Below are 26365 nucleotides of genomic sequence, written 5' to 3' on the forward strand. Positions count from 1 at the left end.
TGTTGCCATGAGCAGTCCTATTGATTTTAATGGGACTGTGCGAGATAGTAAAGTTACTTACTGGAGTAAGTGTCTAGAAAAGCTCCCCTTGATTTCCTCTTCCAGGGGATTGATATTTGTATTTACTTCTTTAGGCATCAAGCTTACTTTGATTTAAATAACAAGCTCAAGGGGAGAACCCATTTGGTATAAATAAGATTCTGTCATTTTCAATATTAAAAGTAAAATCAAAGTAAGAAAATACCATTGTTTTTTTATTCCATTTACTGTTTTAAGATGAGCTATTTTTATTAAATAAGAGAAGGATCACCAATGAAGAAAGGAGCATTCAGTGCACAGTGTATAAATATACAGTGCATAATAGCTATGACTGCAAACATATTGATAATTCTGTGTATACTATTGCAGAGAAGATACAAAAAAGATCCTATTTTCATGTAATTTGTTACAATATGGGTGGGAGGAACAAAGTAATGAAAATATCACATAGATCCAGAATTGTGTCTAGGTAGATTGTCATAAACATTTTTCACAAGGCATTAGCTACTCTTTAATAAGTTGTTATATCTTAAGAAAAATGTGATGTTAAATAAATTCTTTTTCAAGAGTTTTATAAATGGAGTGGAGTTAAAGATTAAGAATTTTTCCTAAGTGGGACTGAATAATTGAGACGGGCCTTTCATTACTTAGTCAGTAGTAACCAAAAGTTGTTACAAGCTGATGATTTGTGGTGCCCTGCTGAGAAATGAGTTCGCTTTCTGTTCAAATCTCAGCGGCCACATCACAAAAATCACCGGTTAGTATTCACCGTCAGTTTCATCAAAGAGACTAAGAATGAATAAGTATGGAGACTGATCTACCCTTTCACCTCTAGAGATAGGACTTGAAACAAAGGCAAAGTGCATAAGCTTTACTGCCACGGCTATACTTGTTCTGTGAATATATACAAAGGACTCAGGCATGGGTGGCACGTGAACCCCTTCTGCCTGAGGCCCCACCCCTTCTGGACACACCCCCACCCCCACCGGAGCCCAGAGCCCCCCCACTTTGACTGCCGGTCCATGCCCCCAGGCTGGCACGCCCAGCCCCAGAGTGCTGAAAAGGTGGCCAGCGCATTCCCCACTAGCCCTGGAACACCAGGGGGACAATGCCTCCCTCTCCCAAGCCTTGGAGCGCTAAGCCGGGGCCACTGCATAGGGGAAACTGCAGTGGGATGCAGGAGGGAGTCTGGGGGTGAAGCGTGGGTGGGGCCACACCTGGCTGTTTGGGGAGACACCGTCTCCCCCAGCCTATGATACCTACCGCCCATAGACTTAGGCCCCAATCCTGCAAGTTGGTTCATACACACAGATGCCTTATAAAACTCTACAATAGACAAATAGTGCTATCAGTTCAGTAACTTTCACAAGCACTAAATTTACACAGAGACAATATGACTTAAGCAGAGCAATGGAAAGTAAGAATCTTTATCCACCCTTGCAAAGTGTACTGAGAGATTCTGTGTCAGGTACTGGTCCTGTGAAATGATTCTGCACAGGCAGAAGGGTCGGCTCTTGTGGATCACTTTCCAGAATTGGTGCCTAGGTGGACTGAATAAAGAAAACTGAACTACTGACACCCTACCACTAGATGGACCTTAAAATTACATTTACCTTTTACCTGAACTGAGCTGTACTAGTGTGCAAATCCCCCAAAAAATCTCTTCCACCTGTTTTCCCAGACAAGGGCTGTGAGGCTAATAGGTGCCATGTAAACCAGTAAAAGACTTTTAACAAAGTTATGTGTCATCTTTGTGAGACATATACAAAATTATTATTTGGATGAGCACTCAGGTTTTCTGTTTGGCACAGAATGAAACTCAAGAAGTATATTACATGTTTGCACACAGATGGCTTTTTAAAAATTAATACCATCGGCTTCCTTTAGACCAACAATTTTCTGAAGATATTATAAAAGTTATGGTCTATATGCTTGAGAGGGCTAACAACTTAATACCAATAAAATATTCACAGATTTTAATGAAAATTTTCAAAATTATAATAACCTTGTTCTGCCATGTTGTGACCCCAGCACTGCACTGGTGCAAGAGAATCAAGAAATGATAATGACCAGTTTGGTTTCCCCATCCAAATACATCCAGTGAAACGCAATAAACCATATATACATTATTTAGTTTTAATTTTAATTAGAAAAAGCTGTTGGTAGTGCAAGTAAGTACAATTAAAGTGAGTGTGAGCATCTTTTGTGTACACCTTGGCAGTTTCCACTGTGAGAACAATGTGAATGGGAGAGATTCAATATCTCATTGAAAAACACAAAGGCAAGATGCACAACATATGCACTGCATACTTGAGATACCAAAATAAGGCGTCACTTGCAATAGATTGTGCAGACATAAGTTCTTTGGGAAAGGGACTGTCATTTTCTATAGGTCTGTGCAGCACCTAGCATCACAGGGTCCTAGCTAGGTCAGCTTCTATGCACTACTTCAATAGAAATATTAAATCAATAAGATCATGTGTGCTCTAGGGGCTTTGTTGATTCCTGCAGGTTAACTCCTCCCTCCCCCCCACAGTGGGACTCAGAAGTGCACCTGGGCTGCTTAGGCTTGGTTCTTTGCAGAAAAAAATAAGGGCGTCTTCACTGCAGAGTTAACCTGAGTTAGCCTTGCCCAGGTGTGAGCTATCTACAGGGAAAAGGGGGGGACATAGCAGAAAGCCAGATACACAATGCCCACTGCCCCACTACCTATGAGGGAAAGGGGGAACAGGGCAGAGAGACACACAGCCCAATACCCATCCTCCCCACCACCCTACAGAGGAAAGGGAGAACATGGCAGATAGACAGATACCCTGATCCCCTCCTGCCCCAGCACCTACTGGGGAAGGGGAGAACACAGCAGAAACAGACACCTCAATTTCCTTTCACCTCAGTAACTACTGGAGAAACAGGTAACATGGCTGAGAGCCAGACATCCCAACCCTCTTCAATCCAACCACCTAGGGTTTGTCTTCACTGCCAATTTAGCCCAAGTGACCAGCATCCAGGTGTGAGCAGGCACATTGCAAAGCCCTGCTTGAGTTAGTGTCCTCACTGGTGCTGCGCTCCCCCTTGTGTGTCACTATAACTTCTGGGGACACATCCTATTCTTTTTTGTGCTTCCGCTCTATGATTCTTCTCTGGTGAATTGTGGGAGAACTTGTCTGTCCTTCTGGGCACTGGGCAGAACTGTGGGACTATTACTGGTAACCAGTTCAAAGCCTTGTCTTCACCACTAATAGAGGTGTGTTTTTATATGGAGGGAACTAACATGTATGAGCTATCCTGAGGTAAAACCACTGTGAAGACAAGGCACTTTAGTTTTAACATGAGGTAAACTAGGTGAGATCAACCCCAGGCAAGAGTATTGTGCAGACCTCACCTGGTTTACTTTGTGGTAAAACTAAAGTGCCTTGTTTCACTGTGGTTTTACCTTGGGATAGCTCACAAGCCTGTTACCCGGAGATTAAAAAACACACCTTTTTAACATTGAAAACAAGGCCTCAGCAAAAGCCTGACTCTGGCTCTGTTCTAACTCCAGATAAGCCAGTTACCCTCAGTTGCAAGCATCTCTGAACTTTGGTGAGAGGGATTTGTGTGTCGACACAAGGGGGTTAGGAGCAATTCCTGACTAAGAGCCCAAGTTAACTCTGCAATGGAGTAATACTCTCCCCAAGACATGCTCTCCCAAGCTGATGGCACCAAAAAGAGTTGTTGCTCAGGTAGATTGCTTAGAGTTTCAGAATATGATCTACTTCTTTATTACATGCTTTGATGGTCAGTCAAATAGTCAACACTTAAAGCACCATCACTGGCATCTGAGTCAGCACTCACTGAGATGAATGGGGCAGCTCACACTTGTCAGTGCTATGGCTGCAAGCTCTCCACAGACATGCCTTTACCCTTGTTTCAACTCTTGAGAGAGATGCTGGTATGCACTACTGCCAAGGAGGGCCCCAGCTCATGCTTTTCTCCATAAAGCAACATCCTCCAGCTACAAGGAGAGTCACCAATTTGAAGTTAAATTCTAGTGAGTGAGGGGAGCCTGGAGCAACATCTGTGGGAGGGAGTCTCCTTCCCATAAGCAAGAGGGGCTCAGGACTGGCTCTGTATGAGGAAGTGTCCCCCTGAAGAATGAGGAAGGCCCAAGAGAGGGTCTCTATGAAGGAATGTCCCCCTGAGGAGCAAAGGGGGAAACAGGACAGGGTCTGTGTGAAGAATCAGTCTCTCTCCACGTGCATTTCCCATCAGAGATTGTTTACACTCCCCAATAGGCCACAGGCTGAGGGAAGGGCGGGGCAGTCTTTGGCCCCTGGGGCTATTGGGAAGGCTGTGACTTTCAGAGGCGTGGCACTATATAGAGGCAGGCAGGGGCTGGTAGCAGCTTGCTTTTGAAGCAGAGTGTTGGTTGGTTTCACTTGTGTGGTGCTTGCAAGTGGAGGTTATGAAGGAGATGTGTGGGTGAGGATTGGCTGGAAAGCCCTGGGGGGGCTACTTTATTGTAGCTGCAGTGAAGTTCTGGGGGTGGTCCCTAGCCCCCTTCTCTGGCTATATCAGGTGTCCTTGGACTTGGCTACTTTCCCTGGGGTCCTTCTTTTTACTCTGGCTGTTGCAGGTGTGGAGGTTTCCCCAGACCTGTTTGTTTTCCTTGGGCCCTGCTGTCTGAGATTTTGATGGTGGACTTCAGGAGGTGTGAAATTAGCCCCTAGAGGAGTTCTGCTATAGCAAACCATATGATCAGGCTCTTCCCTAATGTCTAGTTGTCTCCATTTCTCCCTATACTCCATACTGCTTTACATCCCCTTTCTTGGGAGAGGGGACCACCTGAGGCTAGTTTCCCTGTGAGATTTTTTTCACAGCCCTGGGTGATGCAGCTAGATCAACCTAAATTTTAGGTCTAGACTAGGCCTGATCTGTTTCTTTATGTGCTTTGATGAGCAGTGAAATAGTTAATACTTAAAGCCCCATCACTGGCACTCACTGAGATGATTAGGGCAGCTCACACCTATCAGAGCTGTGGCTACAAACTCTCCACAGACATGGCTTTACTCTTCGCTCAACTCTTGGGAGAGGTGCTGGTATGAGTTCCTGCCAAGGAGAGCCCCAGCTTGTGCTCTGCTCCATAAAGCAGCATCCTCTAGTTACAAAGGACTGTCATCAATTTGAAATTAATTTCCAGTGAGTGGAGGTGGGGACCTGGGGCAGGTTCTGTGTGAGGGAGTCCTTCCTCCCCCTCCTCCCATAATGAGTGAGGGGTCCCAGGGCAGCATCTGTGTGAGAGAGTCTTTGCTTCCCTCTGCCAATGATTGAGGACGGCTGAGGTCAGGGTCTGTATGAGGGAGTCTTCCCACCCCAAATGGGGGGTGGGGGTAAGTCAAGGTTTTTGTGAGGAGTCATGAGTGAAGTGGGGACCCCAATCCATGTGGGGTGTCCTGGATAACCACTCAATCTCCCTGCATATGCACTTCCTATCAGGGACTGTTTACACTCCCCAGAGGCTTGAGGGTGATGGCCTCTTCCTGCAGGGGCTGCTGGGATGGCTGTGACCAGTGGAAGTTTCATTATGTTGCAGATGGTGCTGCACTGTACCATATAAAGGTAGGGCAGTGGGGCTGGGTTGTTTTTGGAATGGAGTGTCGGTCCATTTTGCACTCATGGAGCTTGCTGCAAAAAACATGTAGGAGATGTGAGGGTGAGGATCTGCTAGGCAGGGCTGGGGGCTGCTTTATTGTAGCTTCAGGGTAGCTCTGGAGGTGGCCTCCAGGGCCCTCCTCTCCTGGCTGTTTGGGGGAGGTCTTTGGAGTTGGCTGCTTTCCCCAAGCCTCTGCTTTTTCTCCAGGCTGTCTGGCGGGGTTGTTCCTGGACCCAGCCACACTTTCTGGGACCTCCAGTCCAGGGTCATGGTCACATTTACGAAGCTTTAGACAGGGCGAAGTGAGGCCCCAGAGGAGCTCTGCTGTGGAAAACCATATATGACTCTTCTTTAATGCCTGCTTGTTTCGCTCCCCTCCATCCAATCATGCTGCTTCACATCCCTTCCTCCCCATTTTTGGGAGATGGGGGGGGGGGGGAAGGGGTGTCTGCTTGAGGCCAGTGTCTCACCTTCCTACTGACTGATTGAGCCCAGTCCACATGTTCCTGATAAGCATGTGTGGGAATGCTCATTGTCTTGCACTCAACTATGTCTTTCCCCAGTGATGGCTATGGGGTTCCCTTCAGCCCATTTGTTTTACCTACATCGTCTGCTGTCTGTTAACCTCTGTTTAAAGCACCCCAACCTAGAGTGACAGGGATTTGTGTGTGAACAGGTTGGAGCAACACCTGAGTAAATGCACAAGTTAACTCTGCAATGGAGAAATATTCTCTCCCAAGCTGATGGCACTGAAAAGAGTTTCAGTGATTGCTTAGAGCTTCAATATGATCCACTTCTTGCTTTCATGCTTTGTTGGGCATTGAAATAGTTAACATTCAAAGTATCACAGGCATCTGTTTTAGCACTAAGATGAGTAGGGCAGCTCATGCCTGTCAGAGCTATGATGCAAGCTCTCCGCAGACATGGCTTTACGCCTAGGTGATTCAGCTCTTGGGAGGGATGCCTGTGCCCTGTGAGGGCGGTAGAACTCCAACCCCTAGTTCTTCCCCGCCCCCCCCGCCTTCTCCTTCCCCACCCCCCTGTACAGGACAATGAAACATGATTGATTGGGGGCAATGCACTCCAAAACAAGGACACAAGTGGTTAACAGACCACCTGGGAGGGTTTGAGCCAATGAGCAGAGTTTGGAGGGGGAACAAAAGAAGCTGGAGCTGCCCCAGATGGAATTAAGCAGCACAGAAAGATGCTGAAGCCCAAAGTTGTGCGAAGTCAGAACTAAGAGCTGCTTGAAGGAGAGCCAGCTGCTGTATGGGTGATTGTGCCCACATGGGTCCCACCCACCATTTTGAGCTCTCAGCGCAGACCAATGTCTGAGTGTGTGGACAGGTTGGACTGACCTGGGGGGGTGGGGCGGGATTGCATCGCTGTGGGGCAGAAAGTCTGTGTGTGTTTTGCTAGGTTAGAGGTCAGGGCAGTGGTGTGTATGTTGTTCTGGAGCTGTCATGTCTGCTAGAAATTCTACCCTGGATTTCCTCCTGACTTTGCCTGGGTTAGATAAGTGGTGTTCTACTGTTGTGTGGTACTTTTCACGGGGGTTAACTCTGACTGCTAGGAGGAGGGTTGGTGTTTGTGCAGAGGCACGTGGCTAGGACCCTTTCCCCAAACCGGGGAATCCCACACCTGACATGCTGGTATGTATTGCTGCCAAGTAGACCTAGGTCATGTCCTCTCTAAAGCAAAATCCTCCAGGTACAAGACAGAGTCACCAGTTTCAAATTAATCCCCAGTGAGTGGGGGCAGAGGGCAATGGTCTGTGTGAGGGAGTCTCCCCACCAGTGAACGAGTGGAACTGGGTCAGTGATTATCCCCCAAGGACTGGGAGGGGGCAGCAGGCTAGGCCAGAGTCTGGGGGAACTTCCTCCCAAAGACTGAAGGGAGCTAGGGACAGGATCTGTGTGGGGAGTTCTGGACAACTAAGTTCCCCCCCACCATGCACTTCCTGTTCCCCACAAGTTGAGTAGGGGTGCCAACTTTCTAGTCGCACAAAACAAACACCCCGTCCCTGCCCCTTCCCTGAGGCCTGGACCCCTGCTCGTTCTCCCCCACCCTCACTCTCTTTCACCAGGCTAGGGCAGGGGATTGGGGTCTGGGTGGGGGGAGAGGGCTCTGACTGGGGGTGTGGGCTGGGGATGAGAGGTTTGGGGAGAGGGCTCTGGCCTGGGTCAGGGAGTTGGGGTGCAGGAGGGTGGTATGGGCTCTGGGCTGGGGGTGAGGGCTCTGGGTGGGGCCAGAAATGAGGGGTTCAAGGTGTGGGAGAGGGCTCTGGTCTGGGGCAGGGGGTTGAGGTCTGGGGGCGGGTGTGGGCTCTAGGGTGGGGCTGGGGATGAGGGGTTTGGGGCTCAGGGCTGGGGCAGAGGGTTGGGGGGTCCAGGTTGCAGGCTCTGGGAGGGAGTTTGCGTGCAGGAGAGGACTCCAGGCTGGGGCAGTGGGTTGGGGTGCAGGTGGGGGTTAGGGACGCAGGGTCCTTGCAGCGCTTACCGCAGCTCCCAGGAAGCTGACTCCAGGTCCCTGCGGCCCCTAGACACATGGGAGGCTCTGCATGCTGCCCTTGTGCCTGTAGGCACCGGCCCCACAGCTCCCCTTGGTTGCGGTTCCTGAGCAATGGGAGCTGCAGAGCTGGCCCTTGGGTGGGGGCAGTGCGTGGATCCTCCCTGGCTGCCCATGCACCACGGAGCTTCAGGGACCTGGCACCTGCTTCCAGGAGATGCACATCACCTCCATATTGGTGCACATAATATTCATTCCATACTTGGACCTAAAAAATTAGAGGGAATGCTGCCCAGTCCATACATTACTGCTAAGGAAGTGTGGGAAACCTCATTGGGCCTGTGTCACACTCAACAAGGTCTGTTCTCAGTGATGGCTATGGGGTCCCATCCATTCATTTTTTTTATTCATCTTCTGCTGAGTTCAGCCTTGTCTAGGTTAGGAAAAAGGTAATTTTAAAAAATTGATGGCAAACTCTATTTTAAATAAAAGGAGTACTTGTGGCACCTTAGAGACTAACCAATTTATTTGAGCATAAGCTTTCGTGAGCTACAGCTCACTTCATTGGATGCACTGTATTTTCCACTGAATGAAAAGTGAGCTGTAGCTCACGAAAGCTTATGCTCAGATAAATTGGTTAGTCTCTAAGGTGCCACAAGTACTCCTTTTCTTTTTGCAAATACAGACTAACACAGCTGCTACTCTGAAATCTATTTTAAATATCACTTAGGCTTTGTCTAGACTAGGATATAAAGGTGTGATATCACTGACAAATCTAACATAAACAAGGCTCCCTGCTGTTAAAGCCACTGAAAACTCAAGTCAGTCTGGCACATGTTAAATGCAACGTTTCACCTGACTCTATATGTAAATGGCTTGAATTAAGGTCTTGAGTATGGCAGCAGTAAATTTCTTTTCCTCCTAAATCTATATTGGTTACTAAAATATAATGCTTTCATTATCATTGCAGTGCCATTAATTTGACCTCTTGCATTTGGATAAGCTCATGGATAATCATTACTTTCTCTTTACTCAGGATTAAGTCTGGCTTCCGACTTTGCACCTTCTTGCCACTGTGGGTGAAAAAGCAGAGGTTGGCTTTGAAAGTGTAGGCTAAAGTGGTATAACCATGGACTACAGTAAGAGTACCATTTCTGGCATTGGTTATATTTAACATTACTGTTTCCTTCAACAGAAATTCTATGCTGGAGAATCAGCCTCAGAAGCACTATGGAATAACATCTCCAATTAGCTTGACTCCTCCTAAGGAAATAGATTATATTTACACTCAGAAATTAATTGAAGCCATGAAGCCATTTGGAGTATTTGAAGATGAAAAAGAACTAAATCACAGGTATAACTTTTTAATATAATTGAAACACATTGCTTGAATCTATTTTAAAAACTAAGTCTAATGATGATTCTCATTACAGGCTGATTGTTCTTGGTAAATTGAATAAATTAGTCAAAGAATGGATTTCGGAACTCAGTGAGAGTAAGGTAAACATTTTTAAATTTGCAATTTAAGAAACAATTTAAAAGAAAACAAGTACGTTATTTCTACTATTCAACTTATTTTCTTGCGTTCATAGTGATAATTCTCAATCTTGTATTCTGGAGTCTGTCCTCTGACTTTCTGCAAAGGAATAATAAACTTTTTCCATCTACATATTGGGCAATAGGCTTGTAGTAATTGTCACTCAAGTTGAGGCTTGGAAGATTTTAACTACCTACATCTAGGGTGACCAGATGTCCCGATTTTATAGGGACAGTCCTGATATTCGGGGCTTTTTCTTATATAGGCTCCTATTACCCCCCCACCCCATCCCCATCCCGATTTTTCACACTTGCTATCTGGTCACCCTACCTAGATCCTTAAGCCTTTTTCTGGCAATTAAGTGAATTTGTAAATTGGCCATAACTAAATCATCTGTGTTTATCAATACAAATTAGAACCAGATAACTTTATCTAATGAGTATAGGGCCTCGCGAAATGAATTTTTTTATTATCTAACTTCCATGATGTTATCAATATTTTAAAGATCTTTTTCTATAACTATTTTTATTTTTACAATTACGGGGGTTGGGTGAGGGTTCGGGTAGTTCTGACAGCAGGGCTGCAGGGGGCTCCTGGTGTGGCCAAAGGCCCATAGCCACTGGGGCACAAGATGTGGGGATGGGTGCAGCCATCCTGGCCCGGAAGAGCAGAGGCCCCCTGCCAGGACTGTAAAGAGGAGGAAGAGCCCCAGCAGTGGGCGAGGCCACCCTGCTGCTCAACCGTTCCCATCTCAGGACAGCTCCCACGCTCCTGGCGGGTGAGTAGGTGAGCAGGGCTGTGGCAGCGCAGCTGAATAGGGCTCCCTGCATGGCCACAGAGCTGGTGACACTGGACCCCTGGAAGGCTGGGATCCTGGTGGGTCAGAGCAGAGAAACCCTGGCCAAGGCTGTGAGGAGGAGTCCTTCCTAGCCAAGGAGGAGGCCACCCTGCTGCTAAATGTCTCCTGCCCTGGGATGGCTCCTCTTCCTCCCAGTCCTGGTCAGAGGGCTCTGCTCAGCCAGGCCAGGACCGCAGCCTTTCTCCATCTTGTTCCTGTGGAGATTAAGTGTGACTGGCCCCACTCAGTCCCCAGCCAGCAGTGTGGAAGTTGTCTCTGGGCAGGAAGTGTTAAGCAGCAAGGCGGCCACTACCACTGCTTCCTCCTTGCAGCCCTGACCAGGGGTTTCTGCTCTGCCCTGCCAAAACCACAGCCGGCCTGCCTCCCTCCCTCCCCTCACTCCTTGTGCCCGCAAGGATCAGGTGCCACCAGGCCTGAGGCAGTGCAGGGAGCCCTCTGCAGCACTGCTGTTGCAGACCCACTTGCTCCAGTAACCGCAAGGCTTCAGAGGGCTCCCTGCATGGCTGCAAGACCAGTGACACCTGATCCCAGCAGGCACGCCCACTGTTAGGATTGATAGCTTTTCATCAATTTCAGCATCAACCAAAATTGTCATTTACTGACAGTTATTAATTAAAATGTAATCCTGCTGAGCCTCCCTATAGAGCAGAGAGTGACATTCTAGCCTTGACTAAAGTTTTAAAAGTATCTCAGTCTGGCAGTGAAATAACTACTTGTAGTTCTCAGAATATATCCGTTATGATCCAGTTTATATCCTACACTGGCTGTCTTTAATTTATTACATGGCTCTTCAGATTCACATAAATGGAAGTATCTCTTATCTACACTGGAGATGTTACTTCTATAGTAATAAATGCGTCCATTGTATTTTTGTAAATCCTTCAGGAAATGACTGCCACCATGATTTCATATTGCTGTTACTTCAGTTGGCTAGAAAACATTGGTAGGAAAGGGGTAAAAAAAAGTTCTTACTCCAGTGACCACCTTTTGTACCTGAGCCATCAGTATGTTGCTGTTCATTAAGGAAGGCTAAGCTAATGTCCCCACGTATAGCTATTTTTATTTTTATTTAGAAATTACTGAGATCTTAAATTATTTCACATGTAGTAACTGCCCTTTATCTGTTGAAATCTTACTAATTGCCAAAACAAGCCAACTTAAGCTCTCTCAAAGTGCTAGCATAGCTTGTAGGGCTTCAGACGCTGGGAACCAAGAGCTGTATTTTAAACTCGTATTTCTGCTCTCTTTATAGAACCTCCCACCTTCAGTTGTAGCAACTGTTGGTGGAAAAATATTCACATTTGGCTCCTATAGGCTTGGAGTACACACCAAAGGTATGTTGTTTTTAATAGTGTCTAGTCATACACTGTTTCAGACTAACTGCTTGATTAACTGAAGATATATGGGATATTTTTGCAGGTGCTGACATAGATGCTCTTTGTGTTGCTCCTAGACATGTGGAAAGATCGGATTTCTTTCAGTCATTCTTTGAAAAGCTAAAGGTTCAAGATGGAATCAGGAATTTAAGAGTAAGTTTTCTACTTGTATTCAGAGTAATAAACTTGTCCATGTTAAAGGGACACTGGAATGTTTAAACTGACCAATTTCACAAAATTACAGTTGCTGACAGTAGTCTTCAAATAGTATTGTACACACAACGCTGTTAAAACATTAAGGTTGCAAAGTCAAGTATTCTGATATTTCCTACCTAAAGTTGCTTGTGCAACTTTAATCAACCCATTTGTGTATATGCATTATAATAGTGGTTAACTAGATGATCACATAGTATGTTCTTTCTACAAGTTTCCACTAATTTTGAGTGCCCAATTTGAGACCCTGAGAAAAAGCATGTCCTACATGGTTTGCATTATACTGCACTTAACATGTTTAAATCACAGCTCCCATTGATTTCACTTGCAGTTGAATGCTCAGCATTTCTGCAAAATCAGGCACCAAGGTCTAAAGTTGGGCATCCAGACAATGAGGAACACACACATTTAGTGAAATTTTTGGTTACAAGTAACTTGCCTAGCTTACATAGGAACTGTGCAGCAGAGGCAGGGATAGAATCCAGTTATCCAGAACAGCGTTCAGCTGCTTTAACCAGGAAACCGTCCTTCCTTTTCCTACAGTCCCCTGCCTTATTCACTACATGCCTTCCAGCTTCTGCAACATGAGGCAGGAGTCCTATAGGAACAGCCTCCTTTAATGTACATCCCCAATTCATCCTCAGAGCATGTCTATCTTGTGCACTGAATGAGGCAAGGGTCCTGCAGAAAAAACTAATTAAAACTGTATCATGCAGGCACACAAGGGGGTCAAATTAAGGTTGAACAGGCAACCTTAATTTTGGCATTTCCTAAATTCTGAATGTTTGATTTTAAGAGCATTAAGGTTGCAATATAGTTTTTTATAACTTCCCATAATTAATAATTTTTAAAAAAGGCAAACTGAAAAAACAAACTCCCTCATATTGCATTATACTAATGTCCACAGGGTCATCAGCAGGACTGGAACTTTTAAACCTGCCACACAGACTTTTGCCCACTTGAACTAACTGGGTAACTGATAGGTTGTTTTGTTTTGTTTTTTTAATTCCATAATGGTTACAGTAAATTGAAGCATGTGAGAGAAAGCTGGTGTGTCTTTCTCCTGCCGCTATCACCTGCAACATATAATATAGCCTGAATCAAACGCTCAGATGTGTGAACTGCTCCATTCATTTCAGGTGAATGGGGCAGGTGTCTCCTAGATCCTGGCACGCATAAGGGAAAGGAGAATATGGGACTGACAAGCACCCCACTCTTAATTCCTTCCTGTAGTCTCGCCAACCACCTCCATGTCATCCCTCACCTTGCCCCTTATACCTGCTCCTCATCCCGAGTCCCCAACCCTTCTCCCTTGCCACCCATCCCCATGTATCTTCCTCCCCTCCCAGGAAATATTTCCTTGTGTAATATTTTTCTTTTCAAAGATAGTTTGAGTACACTCAGAATACATGTTTCCAAAATAAAAAAAATCCTTTGACAGAGGCAGATTTTTAGAAACATGCTTACATTTTTGTCCTGTTTTACTTATATTTTTGGCTAACGGCAAGATTAGAAGTTACTGTGCTGGGTGTTGCTCAGGTTCAGTGGTAGTAATATGTTCCTTTGAGCTGCTCAGGTCCTGTGCCTTGTGGCTGGCTAACACGCCTTTTGGGTTCCCTTTCTACTAGGGTGATGAAACTGCAAGTATTGAAAAATTGGGAGGGGGTGGGGGGAAATAGGAGCCAATATAAGAGAGAGACCCAAAAATCAGGACTGTCCCTATAAAATCAGAACATCTGGTCACCCTACTTTCTGCACATACATAGTGTAAACAGTTGGCACGTGAGCATTAGGCATGTGCATCTCTAGAGAGCTAAGCTTCCTGGGAAATACTATTCAGTTTTGCTCCCTCCAAAGGGTTAGTGGGTGCCTTGTACTAGCTGGAGTAAATGTCAAGCAGCTGAGACCATTTTGCACATGATCAGAGCCATGGCTTGATTCCCTGTGCAAAAAAGTTGACTAACTCTGTCAACCTTAAGAAAAGCTTTTTTTGTGGGGGGAAGCTGTATCTTAGGAAAATGACCCTAAACTTGGTTCAGTAACTCTGCCCAGTGCCGCGCCCCCCAAGCTAATCCTAATTTCAGTACCTAGCAAATTGGTGGAACCCATAATAAAGAACAGAAGTATCAGAAACCTAGATAAATGTGATATATTGGGGAAGACTCTGTAACAATCTTGGGGTTCATTAAATAACAAACCGTTCAATGAGAAAGGAATAAAACTTTAATAAAACAAACTGGAGAGCTTCTGTAGTGAACTGCTGCACACAGCCAGTTTGGTGTTCCCAATGCCTGTCTCCAGGGCACATCTCCCAAATTCTTGTGCTCATAATACCCCTTATGAGGGAGCATCTCTAATAGGGTTCTACAAACATATCCTTACAGACTCAACACGGCTTTTGTAAAGGGAAATCATGTCTTACCAATCTATTAGAATTCTCTGAGGGTGTCAACAAACATGTGGATGAGGGTGAACCAGTGGATGATAGTGTACTTGGACTTTCAGAAAGCCTTTGAGGTCCCTCACCAAAGGCTCTTAAGCAAACTAATCCATCATGGGATAAGAGGGAAGGTCTACTGATGGATCAGTAACTGGTTAAAAGATAAGAAACAAAGAGTAGGAATAAATAGCTTCAGTAATGGAGACAGGCAAATAGTGGGGTTCCCCCAAAGACCTGTACTGGGACTTGTGAGGTGGCAAAATTTGCAGATACAGAATTATTCAAGATAGTTAAATCAAAAGCTGACTGAGAAGAGTTACAAAGGGATCTCACTTGACTGAGTAAGAAAATGGCAGATGAAATGCAATATTAAGTGCAACAAAATGCACATTTTTTAAAAAAACAACCCAACTAATCTATATAAAGGTGGTGTCTAAATTAGCTGTAGAAAGAGATTTTGGAGTCATCGTAGATAGCTCTCTGAAAACATCCATTCAATGTGCAATGGCCATCAAAATAAAGTTAGGAACCATTAGGGAAGAGATGATAAAATATCATTATGCTACTATATAGATCCATGGTATGCCCACACCTTGAATGCTGCATGCAGTTCTTATTGCCCCATCTCCCAAAAGATATATTAGAATTGGAAACAGTACAAAGAAGGGCAACAAAAATTATTAGGGGTATGGAACAGTTTCTATATGAGGAGAGATTAAAAAGACTGGGACTGGTCATCTTAGAAAAGAGACGACTAAGAGGGATATGAAAGAGGTCTATAAAATCATGAATGGTGTGAAGAAAGGGAATAAGGAAGTGTTGTTGACCCCTTCACATAATACAGGGGCCAGCCGATGTTCTAAAGAGACAGCAGGTTTAAAACAGAAGGAAGTGCGTTTCATACAACTTACAATTAACCTGTGGAACACATTGCCATAGGATGTCATGAAGGCCAAAAGTAGAACTGTTAAAAATTTTAAATAAATAAATAAATTTAGATAATATCATGGAGGATATCAATGGCTATTACACAAGATGGTCAGAAATGCAACTCCGTGCTCTGGGTATCCCTCCAACTGCCAGAAGCTGGGACTGGATGACTGGATAGATCACTTGAAGTTTCCCAGTTCTGTTCATTACCTTTTGGTCATTTGGCAATGTTAGAAGACTGGATACTGGGCTAGATGGACCATTGACCTAGTGTGGCCATTCTTATGTTCTCCATGTACTCCAAATTTCAAGGCAATCCAAGTAATCATCTAAATTTTAGAGGAGTCGCATTTTAAACAAAGCTTTTCTCAACTTTGAAGGTAGCTGAGCATTAACTGCTGTCAGTTGCAATCTTACTGATTACAGTAGACAAATGTAAACGCCCTTTTTTAAAAAAGTGGACTTTCCACCTTCCCAAGAGAAGTGGGAAGACTTAACTAAGTATTGTATTGCATATATGCAAAGTGGTCTAGCTAACTGATTTGTGTTAGTATTTTTAAATATTGCTGAAATACTTTTTCTGGCCTTACACCCTGGGGGGTGGGGGGAACAAAAGGTCAGGAGGTGAAACACAAGACTTGCTTTTTAAAAATGCAAAAACTATTAGGCATTTTCCTTTCCTGCTTTACAGGCGATAGAAGATGCGTATGTACCAGTTATCAAGTTTGAATTTGATGGTATTGAGGTAAGAATTAAAGTTTAGTGTCTTGTTAAAATGCAGATGCTTGGTTTTTTGCTTTGGAATTTGAATGATATATCACTGGTTCTGGTCTCACTGGCACAACAAACTATTTTGAAAGGTTATTCATTAGTACTCCAAAGTCTAAGGGCTTGTGTACACAGCTCTGCAGTTCAGATTACGGGGTGTGAATTGCAGCATGCACCAAAGTGCTACACTGCAACTCCCCCATGTGGACACTGCTGGCATGAACTAAAAGGCACCTAGCTTGGGTTAGGACTATGTTAACGTGAGCTAGGTGCCTTTTAGTTCTTGACAGCAGTGTCCACATGGGGGAGTTGCAGTGTAGCACTTTGATGCATGCTGCATTTCAGACCAGCCTTAAGGGATGTCTACACTGCAAAGAAAAACCCACGGCTGGCCTAAGTCAGCAGACTCAGGCTGAGAGGCTGTTACATTGCTGTGTAGACTTCCAGGCTTGCGCCCGAGTACTAAGACTCTCCCATCCTGCAGGGTCCTAGGGCTCGGGCTCCTGTCCATGCCCTGAAGTTTACACAACAATGAAACTGCTCCACAGCCTAAGCCCGAGTCAGCTAGCACAGGCCAGCCACAGGTGTCTAACTGCTGTGTAGACATACCCTAAGAGCTCGTCTCAACAAACATCTAGTTTGTGGCAAGCTGGGGTGGGCTGGATTCACACACTAGTTTGCTGCAGTCTCATTGTTTGTGGGCCCCCTGCTGATACGAATTAACAGTCTTGTTTCAAAGAGGACCAGATCAAAGTGTGTTAACACTGTTAATGTATGTCAGCAGAGTACTTGAACAGATAGCCCTAGTGTGGGCTAGATTCACACCCCAGCTTGCCACAAACTAAATGTTCACCTAGACAAGTCTTTAAACTACTACAAAGTTAGTCAGGCTCTCATGTGGGCCATGCCTTTTCCCCAGATTGCATTACACTAAACTTCTATTTTAGGGTATGTCTACACTAGAAATGTAAATTGAGCTATATTAGGTTGATTGACAGCCACCTCAGTAATTACTGCTGTGGTGCATGTCCACACTACCCTCCTTGAGTCAGTGTTGCATGTCCTCACCAGGAGTGCTTCCACTGACCTAAGAGAGGCAGTGTGGGGAGCTCAGAGGCCTGTGTCTCAGCTCTGCTGGAAGCTCGCCCCACAGGGTCCCAGCGGGCTGCCCCATCCCTGTTTCCCATCAGGAGCGAGAGGGGGGAGAAGCTGCTCAAGGTTTTTCAGCTCCCCACTGGGAGCAGAGCAACCTTGTCAATTTCCTGGTAGGGAAGGGGAGCGGGGCCTGGTAGCCCAGGGCTTTTTGCCCCAGCTCCCAGCCAGGAGCAGGGTCTAGCCTCCCAGGGCTCCTGCCATGAAATTGACAGACAGCCAACAGCTGAGGTAAGTAACGCAGACACTGCGTTGCCCTAATTACGTGGACGTGAGTCCTATGCTTCTCGTGAAGGTGGAGTTATGATGTCGGTGTGGTAGGGCACTTACCTCATCGGGAGCAAGGCTGTAGCATAGACACTGACATAATTAGGTTGACATAAGCTGCCGAACTGTGTCATGTAGACTAGGCCTTAGTGGAAAAAAATATCTGCAGGATGAAAATCAGAGCTAGGGTTTTGGGATACACACGTTCCTACTCAGTGATCCCCTTTCTTCTCCCCTCTGCCCCTGCAGTGTATAGCATGAATTGACTTGAGTAAATATGGTGGGACTTTCAAGGAAGAACACTTCATATTAGTGAAGCAGAAGAGACTTGCCATCTTTTAGAACAGGAGTTTCCAGTTTGTCCCTGAGGCTGCTTGTGACCCTTCAAGGAAACTGAATTAAATATTCATTTTTCTTCTAAATTAAGTGTGTTCCCTGAGCCACAGACTCTTAAAATGAAGTGTTTGAATTACCTCTCACTGCAGTGAGTGGAGAGTGTTGCAGAGGAAGGCAGTTCTTTGGAATAGTTCTGGTGGGAGCCAGATGTGTGCTGAGCAGCTACTGTCCCTTCTCTGCTGTAGCCACTTAACTTCCTGCTGGTTGGCTACTATATTCCAGCAGAGGGAGGTAAGTGGCTCATTTGCTCCAGTCTGCCAAAGACCCAGAGCAGGATTTTGTCTCCAGAAAAAAGAAAAAGGAGTACTTGTGGCACCTTAGAGACTAAGAAATTTATTTGAGCATAAGCTTTCGTGAGCTACAGTTCACTTCATTGGATGCATCCGATGAAGTGAGCTGTAGCTCACGAAAGCTTATGCTCAAATAAATTTGTTAGTCTCTAAGGTGCCACAAGTCCTCCTTTTCTTTTTGCGAATACAGACTAACACAGCTGCTACTCTGAAACCTGTCTCCAGAAACTATCCCGGAGCAAGGGGAGGGGTTTCTAAGGGCAAAAGCTGGTTCTCCTCCACATGGTTACCCTGGGAAAGGCAAAGCTGGGAACTAGCAACTGGTTATGTCTCTGAATCTCAGCTCCAGATTCCTTGAGTCATCTGGCAAATGGTTCGTTAAGGACTACGACTAAGCTGGGGACAGGTACAAGCACATTCCAGGTTTCAGAGTAGCAGCCATGTTAGTCTGTATCCGCAAAAAGAAAAGGAGGACTTGTGGCACCTTAGAGACTAACAAATTTATTTGAGCATAAGCTTTCATGAGCTACAGTTCACTTCATTGGAATGCATCCGATGAAGTGAGCTGTAGCTCACGAAAGCTTATGCTCAAATTGGTTAGTCTCTAAGGTGCTACAAGTACTCCTTTTTCTTTTTACTGTAAGGAGAGTGATCACTTGAGATGAGCTATTACCAGCAGGAAAGCGGGGGGAGAAAACCTTTTGTAGTGACGATCAAGGTGGGCCATTTCCAGCAGTTAACAAGAACATCTGAGGAACAGTGCGGGGGGTGGGGGGGGAGAAATAAACATGGGGAAATAGTTTTACTTTGTGTAATGACCCATCCACTCCCAGTCTCTATTCAATCCTAAGTTAATTGTATCCAGTTTGCAAATTAATTCCAATTCAGCAGTCTCTTGCTGGAGTCTGTTTTTGAAGTTTTTTTGTTGAATTGCCACTTTTTGGTCTAATCAAGTGACCAAAGAGATTGAAGTGTTCTCTGACTGGTTTTTGAATGTTATAATTCTTGACGTCTGATTTGTGTCCATTTATTCTTTTATGTATAGACTGTCCAGTTTGGTCAATGTACATGGCAGAGGGGCATTGCTGGCACATGATGGTATATATCCCACTGGTAGATGCGCAGGTGAACGAGCCTCTGATAGTGTGGCTGATGTGATTAGGCCCTATGATGGTGTCCCCTGAATAGATATGTGGACACAGTTGGCAACGGCCTTTGTTGCAAGGATAGGTTCCTGGGTTAGTGTTTTTGTTGTGTGGTGTGTGGTTGCTGGTGAGTATTTGCTTCAGGTTGGCCTGTCTCCCAAGATCTGTGAGTGATGGGTCATCCTTCATGTTCCAGCAACTCTTGCACCTGTGCAGAGGGAGCCACATGAGGTGGCTGAATACATTAGCTGGGCAAATTAACTGGTTTTTGCAAATACCGGTTTGCTTAAACAGCGAGAGAGCCAGATAGGACAAACGTGAACGTTTGAGGAGCGAAAGTTGAGACAGTAATGCCAAACAAAGACTGTATAAAAGTTCCTCATTTAAGTCCTGGTTCACAGTATCTGCCAGTTGCGGGGAATGCTGTCAGAAGTCAGTAGTGTGTCTGAGGATCAGGGTGCTATTGATACATGTTCTAGTGTTAATACCTACACGGTACATCACCAGAAGGTCTTGGCACTGTATATTGTATATTCTACTTTAACTCTTCACAAAAGTAGCTTATTGTTTACAATCCAACTTAAACTGTCTAAATACTAAATATGCATCAAGGAACAGGAGTTGCAAAATGAGAGGGAGTTTCAGAAAATGTAGGTAACGACTGAGGTTTTTTTGAGTCTTTCCTGTTATGGATCGCTATCTAAGCAAGATATTGTATTTTGGGTCCTTATTTCCTTGAGATTAAGCACTACGTTCATACAAGTAGACCAGACTGCTATTTATCTCTTCTCTTTTCCACCCTCCCACCCCCCAATGAATTGTATTGCTATATTGCCTTAATATATGGACAAGACAAGTCAGAATACTCAGAGCAGTACATCTGCTCTGATGGGCAGATGCCTCCAAGAAAAATGCAACTGTTGGCAGAGTAGTATAGTGTTGCTGACGTGACTAAATCAACATGTAAAAATTCAGAGGACGAAATTAAGAAACGGTACTGAAAACTAAAGATGTAAATATCGGTTAAAGTTAACTGGTTAAATTATTAAAATTATATCATTAACTGAGGTCGCTCCGGCCGGGCTAGCACAGTGGGGGTTCCGGCGGCTGTTCCGGCCAGCCTGGCATGGCAGGGGGGCAGAGGTAACAGTTAAGGTCGGTTAACAGTAAACGTAATGCTTACCAGTAAATCTTTTACATTCCTACTGAAAACAGCATCTGGTAATTGTTGCTGCTTTTTTTTTTCTTTACGCAAATCTCCCTTGTCTGAGTCTAGAATACTTCTTGACATAGTGGGGGGGGAAAAGCACACATGGCTACATAGCCATAGCAAAGGATATAAAGTTCAAGGCCCACATTCTTCAAGCTGAGCTTTACCTGGTGCAAGTTAATGGGAGGAGCATGGGCAAAGATTGCTTTAAGCTACCCTTGCATTCCCCTGATTACAGTTGTGCTGGTCTACTGCATAATAGGGGTCTGAAGACCTGTGTATCTTATGCTAGCTTTTCCTGAATGCAGGGATCAGCCCCACAAACACCCTGACCATGCCCCACATGCTGGGTCACAAGGAGGGGGTTGCATAAGGTTACTGTTGTGGTTCTACATCACTCAAGGATTCCCAGATGTAGGGAGAATGTGATGCTCTGGTGGCTCAAAGAAGCTTTAACAGGCTGAAGAATCTGGTCCTGAATCTTTCTCACAAAATATGAACTCTAAAGCTGACTTTGTGTATTTAAAGACTATTCTCTTCATGAAAAGACAAGTTTTTGTAGAAAGTACAAAATAAACACAGTATCTGTAATACCGCAAGAACCATTAATGCAGAAAGAAAATTATCCAGCCTTTAGTCATGTATAGCAGAGCTGGTCAAATTCTTTAATTAAAGAAAGGGGTTGATGTCTCACATAGAAAAGTTCCATTTTTGGTTTTCAATGAAATGTCAATTTGTTTAGAAAACCTCCACTACTTGAAAATTTTTTAATTTTGTTTTGAAACTTAAATTATAAGCAAAATGGCTTCTTTCCCTTTTAAAAGGGGGCGGCGGGGGGAGAGTGGCCTTTCCTGTCAAAAGAAAAAATGTGAAGTTTCAAACAAAGCAAAAATGGTTTTCCTCCCCCACCATGAAACATACTTCTTGACAGCTGTATGTCCTGTTTTCTTGATATATCTAATGCACTAAATCCTAATAATCTGGTGGTAAACTCTCCAGATTTGCGTAATTGTAGCATTCATTGAGGAGAATTTAAAATTGTTACTTCATCTTATACTTCTCTCTAGATGCAAAGTATAATGCACTTTAAATTTTTCTCCCTAAGATTGATCTTGTGTTTGCAAGACTGGCTGTACAGACTATTTCTGATAACTTGGAACTTCGAGATGATTCGCGTCTAAGAAGCCTGGATATAAGATGTATACGAAGCTTAAATGGTAACTTCTGTTTTAATCTTAAATCTGATAACTCATTCATGTGGGATAAGAAAATATTTTGTAAAATGTTAAATTGTATTAGAAATAGACATGTATTTTGTTTACAAATTACCTTTTCCAAGTTTGTACAAAAAAGACATTACTCCTATTGCATAGATTCCTAATATTCTCCTGTATGCTTTATTGGATGAGATCTGAGATATTTAGATACCACAGTGATGGGTAAGTTTAAAAAAAAAATCTGGATAGATCAAGGTTCTGTCAGTTCTGGATATTAGGCACTTTAATGAGTAGGGCAAATGTCTGACAATACCTAACATTTTCCTGATTCTTTGTTCACTGTGCTTATGCCAGTTGGCTGCCTCTTCCACTACAGGGGGAGATGTATGCCAGTGCTGCTGTATATAAATAGCTAAAAGAACGAGGAGTACTTGTGGTACCTTAGAGACTAACACATTTATTTGAGCATAAGTTCTTGTGGGCTAAAACCCACTTCATCGGATGCATGCAGTGGAAAATACAGTAGGAAAAATATATATATACACACACACACAGAGAACATGAAAAAATGGGTGTTGCCATACCAATTATAACAAGAGTAATCAGTTAAGATGAGCTATTATCAGCGGGGGGGGGGGACCTTTTGTAGTGATAATCAGTATGGCCCATTTCCAACAATTGGCAAGGAGGTGTGAGTAACGGGGGAGGGGGGCAAAAAATAAGCAATAAGAAAAAAATATTCTTTATGGTGTCCATTAAATTAGGCTTGAATAAAGACTGGGAGTGGATGGGTCATTACACAAAGTAAAACTATTTCCCCATGCTTATTTTTCCCCCTACTGTTACTCACACCTTCTTGTCAGCTGTAGGAAATGGGGGACAGGACTTTTGTAGTGATAATCAGGATGGCCCATTTCCTACAGCTGACAAGAAGGTGTGAGTAACAGTAGGGGGAAAAATAAGCATGGGGAAATAGTTTTACTTTGTGTAATGACCCATCCACTCCCAGTCTTTATTCAAGCCTAATTTAATGGACACCATAAAGAATATTTTTTTCTTATTTTTTGCCCCCCTCCCCTGTTACTCACACCTCCTTGCCAATTGTTGGAAATGGGCCATACTGATTATCACTACAAAAGTCCTGTCCCCCTGCTGATAATAGCTCACCTTAACTGATTACTCTTGTTCTAGTTGGTATGGCAACACCCATTTTTTCGTTTGTGTGTATCTTCCTACTGTATTTTCCACTGCATGCATCCAATGAAGTGGGTTTTAGCCCACAAAAGCTTATGCTCAAATAAATTTGTTAGTCTCTAAGGTGCCACAAGTACTCCTCGTTCTTTTTGCTGATAGACTAACACGGCTGCTACTCTGAAACCTGTCATAAATAGCTAAAGCACTTGACATGAGGTGATACCTATAAAAGTAACTATTGCTATGAATTACTTAAAGCAAAGGCAGTCTTCTGATACTTAGAGCTTAACGTCATTACTCAACAGTCCTGAGTTCTGTCTAATTGTGTATGGCTGTTAAAACTGACCGACTTGGCTCTCAGATCTCCTCTTCTCCTCCCTCCCTTCCCCCCCATCTCATGCAGAATGGACTTTCACTTGTTAAAAAATTGTTGATTATAGCTGCAGTCTAAACTCTGAAAACCTGTTATATTCACAAGGTATGTGGGTGCATACTGGAGACTACTAACGTGTCCTCTAACTGTATTTACAGTAGTAAAATATGGATTTTGTTTATACAAGCAATTGTTATACAATGCTTACTTTAGAAACTCTTTCAACAAGACTAAAGTGGTAAACTAGTAAAAAGCTGAGATTATTAAATTTGCAATTTAAATCTCTTGCAGGTTGCAGAGTTACTGATGAAATTCTGCATTTAGTGCCACACAAGGAGAACTTCAGACTAACCCTTAGAGCAATTAAACTGTGGGCAAAACGTGAGTAAAACACAATCATTCTTGATCTCTACCCAGAAGCTTAATTGTTCCTGAAAAGTTCATGAAAAGTCTAGATAACTGAAGGCTGAGAGTAACATTTCTAATCACTTAAGGAATATTTCATGGGGTAATTCAGGAATCTTTTAAAAAGGCCAAACTTTCCATATATGTGATCGTGAATAAGAACTGCGATCTTTATTTCAAAACTAAATTTTATTCAGACATGCTAAAGTAGTAAACACTCATAAATAGTGTATTGAGTAGTCATGATGCTAGGTAAATAGTCATATATAGACGGTGAGGCAAATGTCTCCGTGGGGGTCAAAGTAGCTTAAAGCACGTTCATATATTTGTCATGAGAACTGCTGAACACCACCTTTTCACACAATAACTCTCTACTTTTCGTATGCCTATTGCACAATGGATTATATAAACTTAACTAACCTTCTTCTTTGAGTGTCTTCTGCATATTTTCACTCTTGGGATGTGCCAACCGGTGCAATTTGGACAATGGAATTTTCTGGTAAGAGTGCTCATTAGAGCGCTCCCACACCCTTCCTGCCCCTCACCCCAGTGTTTGAGTACATTCTCAGGCTTTGGCACCAAATGCTGCCTCAGTCTCTTCCAACTGCAGCAGACAGATGGATATGGACTTCTCTGGATCTCTTAGATCCATAGTTTTTTGTTAAGTGCCTTGGTGGGTGGGAAGGAGAGTGGGTGGTTGTGTTTTTTTGTTTTTTATTTTTTTTTTTGTTAAGATTAATCAATTAATGTTAGGTTAGGTTTTAGGATGGTTCAGATATTCAGCAGCATTTGGTACAGTTGTCCACGGCAGATTTGAAGATGAAGAAACATGGCTTTAAAAGATGACATGCCATAGTCGCACCCTTACCAGATGTCTTAAATGCCTTGGGAAAGGCATTCCCCTTTGCCTTGTGCTATTTATACTATGTTCATTCCCCAGGCCAGAAAGAGACTAAACAGACTCCAAGCTTTCTTACTGCAGGAGGAGTTGACTGCCAGACCTCTGGGATTATAGGTGTTGAAGAGATCTGAAGGAAAGGATAGGAGGCCTGAATAGGCTCAGAGTACTTCTACATCCAAGCAGGCTACCATGGTAAAGGTGTCTGCCTCAACACCAAGCTCCAGTTCCAAATCCGAGCCATCTGTACCTAAGACATCAAATCTGTTTCCAAAATGCTCGAGCCCCTCTGACATTCTGGGGGGCAATCCAGACTAGTGGGGGGCTGTCAGCACTGCCCTGCAAACTTAGGTGCCTCACAATGCTTTGCTGCTGTAGCTCTCACCTGGGCCACTCAGACTTCCAGCACACAGGTAAGACCCTGCGTATCTGAAGCCTGTCAGCCACACATCAGTCACACACTGGCTTCCACCAGGCTTGGTTATCATTTTCAAGGTGACCCCAACACATTCCCAGTCTCGAAGTTTCCCCCAAAATGTGTCCTGGACACTCAAGATACCTTAGAGGGGCAATGGATCCAATATTTCTACCCTAAATGGAGTTACCTGCACAGTTTAAAACACTGGATTAGTTTTGATTAAAGAATGAAACATATTTAACTACAAGGAGATAGGTTTTAAGTGAGTATAAGGCAGAAATGGTTACAAGAGAAACAAAAATAAAATGCTTCCTAGTACTAAAACTTAACAAACTAAACTTTGGTTCAAGGTGAAGTCCCTTACCATGTGTTCCCAGTAACATTGCTGACTGAATTCTCAGGCCAGAACCTGCTCCCAAAGTCCAAAGGCTGTTTCTTTCCTTTTTCTTTTTCTTTTTGTTTTCTTTCCTTTTCTTGGGGTGTTTGTCCCTCACTTTTACAGTTCAGTCACACTCTGAAATTTTCCTGAGGGTTACCCCTAGATAAAGTTACATCCCACTGTGAGGATGGAGACAAGGAGTCTGGCGGTGAAAGAGGTTCCATGCTGTTTGCTAAAATGCAGATTGATCTGTTCCTGCCCCTCCTTCTTTGCCACAGAATCACCATTTGACAGGTGACTGCCCATCAATTTTAACAACATCTAGCTAGAGGCATCAGCTTGTCCTTTGTCTTTAAGAAGCTGGTTTACCCAAACTTATTTGGTAAATACATTTTAGACCTAATTTCAGCTTATGTTCATAACTTAACATATAATGTTGCTATATACATTTCACCATGATATTATTCAGCAGGAAGTTATTAGTTTTCAAATTATACCTCACAAGGCATATTTTGTACAAAGATTATTACAATGGTTTGTAGGGAGGTGGTTCCAGATAAGGGACCCAAACAGCCAGATAACATACCAGAACAAAGTACTTCAGTTCCAAGGAAAAGGAAGGCTAAATCAAAACATATCTGACCTCCTCACTCTGGTGACTCATCAAAATATTCTCACCTTTATCCCTTTTACAAGTTCCACTTTCAGTCCTTTGACCA

At 43.9% G+C, this 26365-nt stretch overlaps 1 protein-coding gene and 1 long non-coding RNA gene across 2 annotated transcripts in view; both read left to right on the plus strand.

Annotated features, from left to right (window-relative positions):
* The window catches only part of LOC125633481 (uncharacterized), a 266677-nt gene that overhangs the window by 21141 nt on the left and 219171 nt on the right, over positions 1-26365 (plus strand). The gene's annotated exons all lie outside the window — the stretch shown is intronic.
* Positions 4484-26365, plus strand: part of PAPOLG (poly(A) polymerase gamma) — a 65032-nt gene continuing 43150 nt past the window's right edge. Inside the window, exons 1-8 of the mRNA XM_048842797.2 lie at positions 4484-4500; positions 9375-9533; positions 9613-9679; positions 11828-11909; positions 11995-12104; positions 16226-16279; positions 21868-21979; positions 23838-23927. Of these exons, the coding sequence (XP_048698754.1) occupies positions 4484-4500; positions 9375-9533; positions 9613-9679; positions 11828-11909; positions 11995-12104; positions 16226-16279; positions 21868-21979; positions 23838-23927 (691 nt within the window). The remainder of the gene's footprint in view (positions 4501-9374; positions 9534-9612; positions 9680-11827; positions 11910-11994; positions 12105-16225; positions 16280-21867; positions 21980-23837; positions 23928-26365) is intronic.

This window comes from Caretta caretta, chromosome 3 (genome assembly GCF_965140235.1).
Source record: "Caretta caretta isolate rCarCar2 chromosome 3, rCarCar1.hap1, whole genome shotgun sequence".
NCBI lineage: Eukaryota > Metazoa > Chordata > Testudines > Cheloniidae > Caretta > Caretta caretta.